A 12,838-nucleotide genomic window follows, 5' to 3' on the forward strand; every position below is an offset into this window, starting at 1 on the left:
TGGTGATGGGCCAAATGGTCTTTTCTCATCCTTTTTGTATGTATACAACCACTGAACAGTGACAGGAGAGAGGAAACGAGAATCTGCTTATTTCCAGGTACAAGCTTCAGTTCCTTATCTGCATTAAGTTGCTTAGTTAAAAGAATTAATGGAGAGAGATTGAGATGATTATAAAAGGATAGAGGGAAAGGGCAAAGAAATGGGATTAGAGCAATCGCTTTAGTTGAAGCTCGAGCACCAATAGTGTCATGCCATGGGTCAAATGGCTCCCTTCTCTAATGTAATTTATACAATATATCAAATAATGATGGGTTCATAAAACAAATAGGAAGAACAGAAATGGTTTGGAATCCCTACAATACCGTTACAATCAAGGTGATGGCGCTGTGAAAACACTAATCTTTAATAGCTCAGCAGCTCTACCAACAGGAGTTCAGTGGTACTGCAGCAGTTTAAAATTACCTATTGAAAAAGTGCTCTTTTTAAAAGAAAAAGTAAATGTAATGCCTGTGAAACTTCTCCCTTCTTTTCTCCTGAAGGCATGATGTCATGTTGGGATACAGCTCTACAGACACCCATTGACATCACCCAGGTGGCCATTCTTCACATGAGCCTAGACGATGAATTCTGGCAGGCTATTTGACTCTGGGCTAGCAATTAGGGAAAGGAGCCAGCGTGGATTTTTCCCCTCCCTAGCTTTGAGCAAGGAAGCCAGCTGCAGCAGCACATGCATGGCTCTGACTGAGACCAGCTGCCACAGCACTGAGCAGAGATGAAACCTGGGAATGGGCTGGTCTGTACGGCATAAGGTCTTCACCAACTCAGCCACCACAGGAATCCTGAAAATGATTTTATTATTAGTCAGGGTGTTTCACCCTGCACAGCATGCATTGCAAACAAAGTGAACTGCAATCTCACTTGATCTCAATAAGGGCACAATTCCGGCTTTGAACAGGTGCCTGGAGCAGAAGACACAAAAGACTCAAATAAGCAATGAAAGCCAATTGTCAATCTGACCCACAGAAAAAATGTTGCAAAAGATTTAGATCAGCAATGCGCTTGGGTATTCAAACAGCACATGCATTTAGCATATATAAATGTAAAGTATTATATAATAGTCATTTAAGGGGAAGCTAGATAAGCACGAGGGAGAAAGGGATAGAAGGAAATGCTCTTAGGGTCAGATGAAGTGGGGTGGGAGGAATCTCATGTGGAGCATAAACGCCGGCATCGGCCAATTGGGCCGAATGGTCTGTGTCTGTGCTGTAAATTCTATGTAATTCTGTGATGTGCATAAGTATATAATGAATTGGATTGAGACACCTAGAAAGGGAGTTGAGAGTGATGGTAGTATTATCACTTTCAATGTCTGGACAATACGGCAAAGCAATTTAAAGAAAAGGATACAGAATGGTGGGATACTTAGCCAGAAGATAGCGTACAAGCGCCAAGAGATTACGCAAAGACTTTACAATACACTGGTCAGACCACACTTGAAGAACTGTATTTAATTCTGGTCACCACATCACAAAGAACAAATACAAACACCAAAGAGGGTGCACAGGAGAACAAGACTGATTCCAACTGTAAAGTGTATGAGCTGAAGAAATAATGTAGCTCAAGCACTGTCTAGAAAAGCAGCAGTTAATGTGGGCACAGAGCAACAAAAAAAGAGAACCTAATCTAAGCTTGGTTACACCCAGATTTTTGCAACAGCGAGCCTGGAAAAGTATAACCAGAGGATTTAATCTAGTGAAAAGTAAATTAAGCAGTGAGTAGAGGCAAACATTAGTTATGCTCAAAAGACAACTGAACGCTATTCTGGGAGAGTTACTGTACTAGGGGGATGAGCGTTGATGGGTTGAGTGGTCGTTACTTGTCCTTGGCTTCTCATGTTCCTATTTCCAATTACTGTGAAGACTACAGTAGGCACAACATAAAACTTGCTACACATAAAATCCATCACTATTGGTGTTGACCCAAATTCTGTGGAGTTTTGCAGGAAAACAAGGCAACAAAATAAAAACCCAGAACAAAACACTTCTGTAATTTTCAAACTTCAATCCTTTCCTGGTTCCACACATGCGTGTGTTTTTTTTAAATGACAGGGTCATCTACAGGCAAGGGAGATTCGGGTGGATAATCACACATGGGGTCATCAGCACTGTATTCAATTCCTTTTCCTTCTTCGCAGCATTGAATATCACCACCAGAGATGCAGAGGATCTTCTGCAACACGGCTTTTAAATAGTGTTATTTCATCCAAGTGCATCATGGGAACATCTCGGATGATGTCAGCAAGTCCTTCGTGAAGGAGTGGGAAAATGGCCACATTCAGCGCCGGCCGGTCAGTCTGGAAACTAGAGGAAAACACAAGGCAACAGATTAGAAAGATAGGTATTGGACAGAAAAGGAAGCCCTACTTCCATCAATCTTTAATGACGTTGTTGAAGTGAGACATGAATTTATAATAGCCCAGAGGACAAGGCATCAGGTTGCTCTTTTGTATTCCATGGGAGTTAAAAAGCAGCATCCGCAGAGGCCTAGAAAGAACAGTATTAACCTGGGTAATAGCACATAATGCAATGGAGTATGAGCTGTGGAGCTGGAAATGTTCTAGCTACATGAACTTACTAAACTATTACTATTTTTACTGTTCATTTTAACCACTTCAGTGGCATATTTCATTAAAAAATAAGTTTGTTGCCCATGAGGGCTTAGTTGATAAATGCACTGCCCAGTGGGGAGCTTGTTATGCAGACCAGAAAAGTCCTGAACTCAATTCCCAGGTTGTGCTGAGTTAACTGTTCTCAGCCAGAGTAGCAGTAAAGGTGCTATACTTAGCCCCAGCAGTCTGGGACTGGGGTGGGGCAGAAGAGAAGGAGAGTCAGCTACACTCTCTGCTCCAGAAAGTTATCCAGTGGCTTTTGCTGTAACAGTTAGCTGTGATGCCCACTTTGATTCAATCGTTTGCTGATACTCATGAGACTCACATATGAAGAATGGTCACTTGGGAGAGGTACCAGAGGGAATCTGGAACTGTAGCCCTGTATGAATTAGCACTTTCAGGAGAGGCAAGAAAACTGCAATGGAGGGAGAAATGAGGCACATACTACTTTTGAATGAAGACACTGTGTTCTTGCAAGTACTGTAGGTTACAGTACAGGTTTGCTCTCGTTTACTGACAATCAATTTGCAATAATCCAAAGAGATCTGGACAGGCTAGGTCAAAGGGCACGGGGTGGAAGATGAAGTTCAATACAAGTGTAAAGTTGAGAGATTAGGTAGCAGGAATGTGAGTAACAAATTAAATGGCAACATGCTTGGGGCAAGGGAGAGAGAAAATTATCTGGGGGTTTTGGTGGATAAGTTGTTAAAACCACTGAAGAATGCAAATAAAATGCTGGGATGTATAGCCAAAGAGTGACTTATAAAACCAAGGAGGTGATGTTGGAGGTGATGCTGAAGTTGTATCTTGCCTCAGGGGAAGGTTGCATCTGGAGTACTGTGTCAGTTTTCATCTTGGTATTATGGGCAAGACGTAGAATTACTAGAGAGTCCAGGAGGAGACTACAAGACTGATTAATCAACTTCAGTAGGCCGCGTTATGAAGAAATGAGTCTATCCTAAGACATTACTCTGAGGAGGAGGAGGGGAACTTGATAGGTCTACGATTTTAAGAAGTATGGAGGATTTGGATCAAGGAAAGTTCGTGTGTTGGGCACAGGATTCGAGGACTAAGGGACACAGTTTAAAATTAAGGATGGTTAAAGGAAAATGGGAAATTTAGGCAACAGTTTTTTTTTTAAAAAGAGGATGACAGTATTGTGAAGAGAGATTGCCAGCAGTGATGCTGGAACACAGAGCAAAGACAGGTTTATTTTTTGACAAAAGGAAGGAATTGCTACTAAGAAAAGGGATATAGGGCTATTAGTTCCAAAATCGCACTATAGAAACTGATAGGAGCTATTAAGGGTAGGCTAGATGAGCCAGTGGTCTTTGCCAGCCCAAAACGTCCCTAGGTTAATATGCACTGGATTGAACCTGTACTCCCTTATAGGCTACAGTTGAGAAAACTTTTCAACAGACTGGACCAGAGCTCATAATATGAAAAAGGATAAAATTTTTCTAAAAAAATTAGATCAATTACTCACAGGTGTTTTGTTTTTAAGCAGGGATATTAGATACAAAAATCAGATTTGCATATTTTGATTGGCACCAGTTCTATAGTTTTTAGTAAAAGGAACCATTTATTGAGTTAATAAAATAGATGTAGAGGTAACTGAAGCCAAAAACATCTAGAGATAATGGAACCCAATCGCCTGGGGTACCAACATTCCCTGCACACCTGTGGAGGTGCTGGTTTTCAAAAAAAAAATCCTGTAGGCCAAGAATGAAATACGGTCATTCGATTTATTGTGTGGAGGGGCGCTAGTTACCTGCAAGCTATTTTAGAACATAAATTCACATTTTTTGATGAGTGACAAAAATGATTTCCCAACCCATTGGTATTTTTATGATCTATGCTTAGGCTGCTGTTTCCCTCAGGGCCGTGAGGCTGTTTAATGTTTTTGGCATTCACTGGGACCACTGAACAATTACACATTGTTCCCACTTTGAAATTTGAGGCAATACCAAGACATGTCTTCTTCCTTCAAGTAAGCTTAGAAACAATGCAGTCTTGCCCACCCCCAACGTATCTTCACCTCCAACCTTCCGCAAGTAGATCCACTCCACTGCCCCAGTGTAGTATTTGACAGCCAGTTCTAGGGTACTGAAAGCAGGGGTGACAAACAATATCAAGAGTACTGGCCACGCATGCTGAGGTAGAGGTACCGCTACTTCAAAAGGTGCTAGCTGCCTTTTGGTCTTCACCCAAATGGGCATTCTTCATGAATGAGCCTAGACTGCAAACGTTGGCAGCCCATTTGACTGTATGTGACATCACATGCGCTTTCCAGCTGGGGGTGACTCGGTAGCAATTGGAAGCAGTAACTGCTAGCCGATTCTTTCCTCCCCGCTGCAAGCTCAAAGGATTTGGAGACCAATTATAGGACCACTATGCCGGCCGAGATCAGCAAACAACATCCCTGCTCTTTCCTGGTCTGTTATCACTGATAGCGCATTTACCTACTAAACTAATCAGGATATTTATTTAATGCAATTGAATGTAAATAGAGCAAGATTTGCACATAGTTTTTATTTCCTCTAATGAAGGTCATATGGAGCTACTGTTTCATAAGACAGCATCATATGGCTACAAATGCCTGGATAGCTCATTTTGGCAGTCTATTCAATTTTGGGTCCATCATAATTAAACCTGCTGGATTTTCACTTGGGTCCATACGTGCAGTCCCAGCAGGGTAGGTGCAGAGCCATCAGGCATTAATACTGGCAAACTCCACACAGAACCGAGATCAAAAAGAGGACCATCTTGTCTTGTATGGCTCAGTGTAAACCCATGCAGATCTATTTTATCTGCAGTGGTTAGGAAATCTAACCTCACTAAGATATGGAAGAAGCACAATTCTTTCCCTCCTCTGTTTGGGTGATTCACTTTGGGACTCAGCAGAGATCAGAAGGGACATTACATGCATCAGCCAAACATGTCACACTCTCTCACGCCAGAAGTACCACTTCACCGAAAAACACTGCTTACCAAATGCTCCAACCTATCTGGGTTTCTTGTTTTGGCTTTCTTTTACATAATGCAAATTTTGCTAACGAATTAAACATGCAGCAAGAGGTTACTACAAAGAACGAAAAATTCAAAACCATCAAGTCAATAATATCCTAAGGCTACCACACAATGACTTGTTTAATGTTTTCAAGGCTGTTATCTGAAGTCTTGCTTTACTAAGTCTTAAGGGCATTGTATTTAAGATCAGAGTCACCGCGTAATGTTAGGACTCCAAACTCCTCTACCAGAAAGTAAAAATCACTGATTAACATGCAGACATCAAAGTGTTAACGGTGACAAAAATCAAAATGAAGGACGACAATCTGAAGAAAACTGATCGATAAAAATTTGAGTATTTATATAAGAGTTAGAAGAAAGCGTTACATGCTTTAAAGCTTTTGTGACACAGAAATGCTTTGATGTTCAAAGCTTTACTGAAAGCAGTGCACTCTCCATGAAAGCCCCAATCTCCACCAACTCCCAAGTCCGACCTTGATCCTCCACAGTTCGAATACGATGGAATGTACACCTCCCACCTGTGCAAATTGTGAAGCTTATTACAGCGGAAGGGAATGACATTTATATTAGATATATGGCGAGAGATGAAGGTAATTATGATTAACTAGACAAGCCACAACTTATTTCATGTGTGAACATTAAACAGTCTGACAGCAGTTTGCTTGCTTTTCATTTAAAATTTGCTCAAAAGCTTCACAATGTTTCTCAAAACCACAGACAATTCAACTGTCCTATACAGAGGTCTCCTGCACGTTTCTGATAGAAACGAGAGAAAGAGTTCAATCACCTCAGACCCACCCCTCATAAAAAGGTGAAATTATTAAAAATATAAACACATCTGACTGGCATTTGCTTGCAGACAAGCAGAATGTTTGAAGGAGTCACATCAACCATCCTTTGTGGAGAGTCAAATAGAGATACCTTACACAAGATGGAGGAAGTCTGCCCAATATTTTATTGTGAACATTTTCTGACCAGAAAATATTTAATGGTTAGGGGGGAGAGGAAGGAGTATTCCACATTTGAGATTATCTGCATCATTTTCTGTGTAGTTTCCATCTAATACGTTCTTAGACGCATCATCACTATTTAAAATTTGTTTTTGTTAGAGTCTCTTTCATTCTTTATCTATTTATAAATAGTTTAGTTAAAATGCCTGGATTTACACAATTCTTCTTAAATGTCCATTTTTAGTACCCCATCCATGGCAAATCATGCCGTATGCTGTAACACTCGGCAATACAGAGCTGTAGGCCCTCAGGTTCCAACCTTGGTCCGCACTGAGTTAGCTGACCTCAGGCAGGACAGGAGTTCAGATGCTGCAATTGGTGTCTCATCATTATTCAGCAAGCTCTGCTAAAAAAAGTGTGCGCAGAATCAGATGAGAACAAAACTGGGCTTGAATGTGAATCCCCATCCATGGGTGAATAGCATGTTAACACACACCATCTAGAGGAGCAAACAAAAAGATTAAAAACAATATCTACTGAGGTCCTGCTCCGGATTACTGGTAGTAGTGTTTGGACATTGTGTGAGGGGAACAAAAAAAAATGGCCAGGGGTCCTCACCTCTTTCCAGCGCTGCGTTGTGTCCATTGGATGAGGATAGGATGCGAAGCCTTCCATGGTGGAATTGTCTGCTGGCATTCACCATCTAGGCTCAAACATGAATAATAGCCACTTAAGCAAAGTACCAGAGGGCAACCTCTACTCGTGGACCCCACCCCCAGCAAGGCTTCACTGATTTCAGGGAGAGGCAGGGAGAGGAGAGAATTGGCTAGGGGAAAAATAAACAAGAGATACAAACCCTAAATGTAAAAGGAAAGCTCCAAAACAGGCATAGACAAATCTTACAAAGAATCACAACCCAGCAGCAATAATAGCTGTCGAGAAGTCTGCAGGCTACAGGGTCCCGCCCTTCTACTGAAAGAGTAAATGCAATACCCATAAGAGAAAAAAAAAACTGAGGGGTGGGAACAGAGGGAGAGAAGAGAAACCAGGCAGGGATTGGAAAGAAAAATAAAAATACAACCTTATTCAAATATGCTTTTAATCCCACTGACAGCATGAAAGCTTGAATTGAAAAGACTTAAAATCAACAAAAAGGGCCCAGTCTGATTTTATGCCACCATTCCAATTGTCGGTAGAGTTCATCCTGTTTCCTGCCTGTGTTTACACAGCGTACCTGCTCCGACCAGTTTAAACTCAATCTCTCTGTCCAATCCTTCATCGCTTTCATGGTAGCTCAGTCTTTAATACATAAACATGTCTCCTTTTAGTTGGGACAAAACATGAGGCCTCAAAATGGTTTCCAACAATTCAGAAAAAAACAGAATATCTTCTGCAAAGAAACAACTTGGATGCCGCTCAACCAACCTGCCAACATTCACTGTCCAGGCTCACAAATGAATAAAAATGGTCATGTGGGCATGGTGCCAGAGTGCCAGTGGAGTTGTACTCCAAATGAGTCAAGGCCACACCTTCACAACAGGTGAGAAGAAAGTTATGAGGATGGGAGGGGAAGAGGGTAATGGAAACATTTAAAAACAAAAATCAAACTTCAGACACTCATGCAGTTACTACGAGCTCTTTCTCGTGATCGAATGGCCTCAACTTGGTTGCTGTAAATTACTCACTTGTTAAGAGCCAAATATAAAATGTTTTTTTTTGCTGCTGCGGACTAAACACACCAACACACAATTCAATACACGGTGTACTGCCAACAGTGGCCAGAATGCTTCTGCTTGGCAAATCCCCACAGGAACAGATGGAAAGTCCCCTTGGCCCATCTCACTAACCTCCTGGTGGGTAATTACAGAGTGCCACTGGCAGAGACCTGGCAGCAAGCCATCTGGCTACCCTCTTGGATGAAGACTTGAAAAAGACGTGAGAACAGAACTGAAAATAAAATTCCACAGAAAATCATCATCTTTCAAGCATGTGCATTTTCTTGGGGTGGGTGAGGTTAAATTTTGATCAGTATTTCTCACTTAAAAAAGTACATTTTCTACTACTGCCTGAATACAGACAATTCTTATTTCCTCCATTGCTGGAGGCAGAGCTGACGGACGTTCATTTTATATATTAAACAGATGTAGGTTGTCAAGCATTTAAAACACGTCTACATAAAAGTGGAAATAACAATCTGATTTGTTGCAAAGTTTACCGAGGAGCTGTTCCACTGAGCTACGTGTGAAGTATGAAACAGATGCTATGTTACTGGTGGATAAGGTTATCAAAGTTTACATATTAAACAACAGTGCCACTCAAGGCTCTTTAAAGGTGTATTTAAATAAATAAAATTGCCATAAGGCACCGGCACTAAACTTCAGTGAGGGGAGTCACCTTAATTATCTAATTATTGAGGTAAAGGTATTAGCACAACAAGCAGCATGCATCAATGTCAGGCTGAAATTGCTGATCATTTCTAGGAGATCTTAGTGTCTTGCCCTTTCAAAATAGACACCAAAGATTCCAATATTTTATGCAGTTACCCACTGTTGGTCTTCACTACAGTGCTTTCATTCATTCACACTCTTCCCCTTTGCTATTGCTTCATTCACACTCTTCCCCATTGCTATTGCTGCCAGTTCCTTGGACCTTCTGCCTGCGCACCAGATAGTAAATGTTAGGATGACCTGGAAGAATAAGTTGCCATGGCAACATTTGCAGCAGAGCTAAAGTCAGTCTTAAACACATACATTATGTAATACCTTTTAGATGACAATCCTAACTGAGCACTAATAATGCAATTCAAAGAAAAAAGAAATCAATCTGGAAATTATTTTTTGATTTCTGGATTAGAACATTTTTAAAAATTAAGTTTATTAACTTAGTCTACATCCAGTGAGCTGATGGCTACACTGCACAACCCATAGGCCTGACCATACTAGGGTAAACAATGGCAGCTAGTTTCCTTAGGGCTGCTGTTATATGTTAGTTTGTAACTGAATGAAAGCTAAATAAAATGGGATACTAGAATTTCCTCAGTAAAAGAACCAAATTTCACTATAGTAAAACCTAGCTAAACTTCAGTGATTGTGGCAGGTGGTTCTGTAGCTATCTTCACCCCTCTCCCCAAAACTTATAGGAACAGGAGTAGGCCATTCAGCCCCTCGTGCCTGCTCCGCCATTTGATAAGATCATGGCTGATCTGTGATCTAACTCCATATACCTGCCTTTGGCCCATATCCCTTAATACCTTTGGTTGCCAAAAAGCTATCTATCTCAGATTTAAATTTAGCAATTGAGCTAGTATCAATTGCCGTTTGCGGAAGAGAGTTCCAAACTTCTACCACCCTTTGTGTGTAGAAATGTTTTCTAATCTCGCTCCTGAAAGGTCTGGCTCTAATTATATTCCTCTTTTAAATATCGCTGTTGCAAATTTCAGGTACAGTTTCCGCTTTGGGCGCAATCAGTAATTGGACACAAATTGCGCCCCAAAAATTGCACCAGTTAGGTTACAGTTCAAGTTTCCATTAAAATGTATTTGCACGATCACGAATGTAAAATCTTCCACGAACCAGCACAATTCAGCAACTCAATAGAGCGTAATCGTTTTTTTTTCTTTTGCAATAAAAAGATATTCATTCATATATTTAAGCATGGTAACCTGTTGCAGTTTTATTAATGCAGCTGAAAATAGGTTTCACCAAAAATGCTTATTTTTTGTGTAAGTGTCTAGTCCTCCACCTGTGAGTAACCCAATTTTAAATGACTGAAAACGACTTAAAGAAACTATACTGAACCATTTACTACTTTCATTGGTGCACACTAGTCAGTTTCTTAGTAAATTAAAGTTTTAATATGTAAAAACATTTAAAACTTGCCTACTAATGCCTGTGCCTCTAAGAAAACCAGCTTAATTTGAAGACCCTCCTTGAACGGCTGCAATTAGCGGAAACTTGCCATCCTCATTATTTCTATCTGGGGGCGTGGCCAATTTCGTGGGTGGGGCCAGCTTTGGGCACGATGATTTTTGAACCAGCGCAAAAGATTGCAGAAACTCAATTTATGCCTGACGTAAATTGCGCTTGATTTTCCATGATCTTTTACGCTGGTTCGGGAGAATTGCGCTGATAAAACCAACGCAATCTAACGTAAACTCTATCCCTTCATGTTTTATACACCAATACGTAACTTCGATTTTTCCTGAACTACAAGATCCACTTAAATTTCCTCATTCTCACTCTACACAATCTCCAGCTATAATGGCTATGAAATGCAAGTCCAGCTGTCACCAATAGCACTATCAACAACAACTTGCATTTATATCATACCTTTAACGTAGTAAAACATTCCATGGCACTTCACAGGGGCGATTATCAAACAAAATTTGACAACGAGCCACATAAAGAAATATTAGGACAGACTTGGTCAAAGAGGCAGGTTTTAAGGAGCGTCTTAGAGGAGCGACAGATAGAGAGGCGGAGGGGTTTAGGGAGGGAATTCCAGAGCTTAGGGCCAAGGCAGCTGAAGGCTCGGCTGCCAACGGTGGAGCGATTAAAATTGGAGATGCCCAAGAGGCAAGGATTGGAGGAACGCCGAGATCTCGGAGGGTTGTAGGGCTGGAGAAGGTTACAGAGATAGGGAGAAAACAAGGATGAGAATTTTAAAAATCGAGGCGTTCCCGGACTGGGAGCCAATGTAGGCCAGCAAGCACGGGGGCGATGGGAGAACGGGACTTGGTGAGAGTCACTTTAATTCATCAAATTTGTGATCTAGTCAGTTCTGGCCATGGGTCAGGAAAATATTTCCAAGTACAATGAGGTAAAAGGAAAAAGAAAACAACTCACTCCCATCATTAGCCTGCTCATCCTTCAACAAAGTGCCTTTATGATTGCATCAGCCGTGGCCCAGTGGCAGCACTCTCGCCTCAGAGTCAGAAAGTTGTGGGTTGAAGTCCCATTACAGAGACTGGAGCACAAAATCTAGTCGGAGGTGCCGTCTTTTGGTCTGCCCTCTCAGGTGGACGTAAAAGATCCCATGGCACCATTTTGAAGAAGAGCAGAGGAGTTTTCCCCAATTTCCTGGCCAATATTTATCCCTCAACCAACATCACTAAAAACAGATCATCTTGTCATTATTAGGATACGGGGAGCAGAGTTTTGGATGAGCTCAAGTTTATGGAGGGTGGAAGATGGGAGGCCGGCCAGGACATAGTCAAGTCTAGGAGGTAACAAAGGCCTGGATCAGGGTTTCAGCAGATGATGAGCTGAGACGGGGTGGAGACGGGCGATGTTACGAGAGGTGGAAGTAGGCGGTCTTGGTGATGGAGCGGATACGTAGTTGCAAGCTCACCTCAGGGTCAAATAGGACGCCAAGGTTGTGAACGGTCTGGTTCAGCCTTCGACAGTGGCAAGGGAGAAGGATGGAGGCGGTGGCGGCTAGGGAACGGAGTACGTGGCGGGGACCGAAAACAATGGCTTCGGTCGTCCCAATATTTAGTTGGAGGAATTTTTTGCTCGTTGGACAAGCAATGTGACAAATCAGAGACAGTGGAGTTTGGAGGGAGGTGATGGTGAGGTAGAGCTGGGTGTCTGTCAGCGTACGTGTGGAACCGGACGTTGTGGTTTCGGATGATGTCGCCGAGGGACAGCATGTAGATGAGACTTAGGACGGGGCCAAGAAAATGTACAGCCAGAAATGTGCACCATTGGTAATTTTTTCAAAAAATGTTAAAGACTGACATCTTATTACTTGAATATTTGCCCAAACCATGCTTGTTGACAACAGAGCAGTTAGCCAGCTAGACTGTGCTCAAGAGTGGTGAATTAGCATTAAAACCTCAAAACATCCTGAGCTAACAACCATATCTGACGTTAATTCAGTGCTGTCTCACCATCAGCCCAGTAACTCTGCCAAGCCAGTTCCACAATGGGATCATTGTTTAAATAAATGGAAATCTGATTGTGCCTCAGTTCCTGGTATTTGTACCTACATGCTATATTGGTTTAGCAAGCCAGAGTCCCTTGAGCAGCTGCTTCCGCTATTACCCAAACGATAATTATTGTGGACTAAATATTGATGCCGTGTTTTTCTGGAATAAGCAATGTAATCTGATATTAATTTAGGCATTTGAATGATTTACATTAACAGATTACATGCAGGTCAGTCAGTTTATTTATTGTGCATTACCTGG

The 12,838-nt window shown here is 41.6% G+C and overlaps 1 protein-coding gene across 1 annotated transcript in view; it reads right to left on the reverse strand.

Annotated features, from left to right (window-relative positions):
- Positions 1 to 1,493: 1,493 nt before the first annotated feature.
- The window catches only part of fbxl18 (F-box and leucine-rich repeat protein 18), a 34,513-nt gene continuing 23,168 nt past the window's right edge, over positions 1,494 to 12,838 (reverse strand). The window contains exon 4 of the mRNA XM_068002875.1: positions 1,494 to 2,360. Within this exon, the coding sequence (XP_067858976.1) occupies positions 2,204 to 2,360 (157 nt within the window). The 3' untranslated portion in view covers positions 1,494 to 2,203. The remainder of the gene's footprint in view (positions 2,361 to 12,838) is intronic.

Source organism: Heptranchias perlo, chromosome 22 (genome assembly GCF_035084215.1).
Source record: "Heptranchias perlo isolate sHepPer1 chromosome 22, sHepPer1.hap1, whole genome shotgun sequence".
Taxonomy (NCBI): Eukaryota; Metazoa; Chordata; class Chondrichthyes; order Hexanchiformes; family Hexanchidae; genus Heptranchias; species Heptranchias perlo.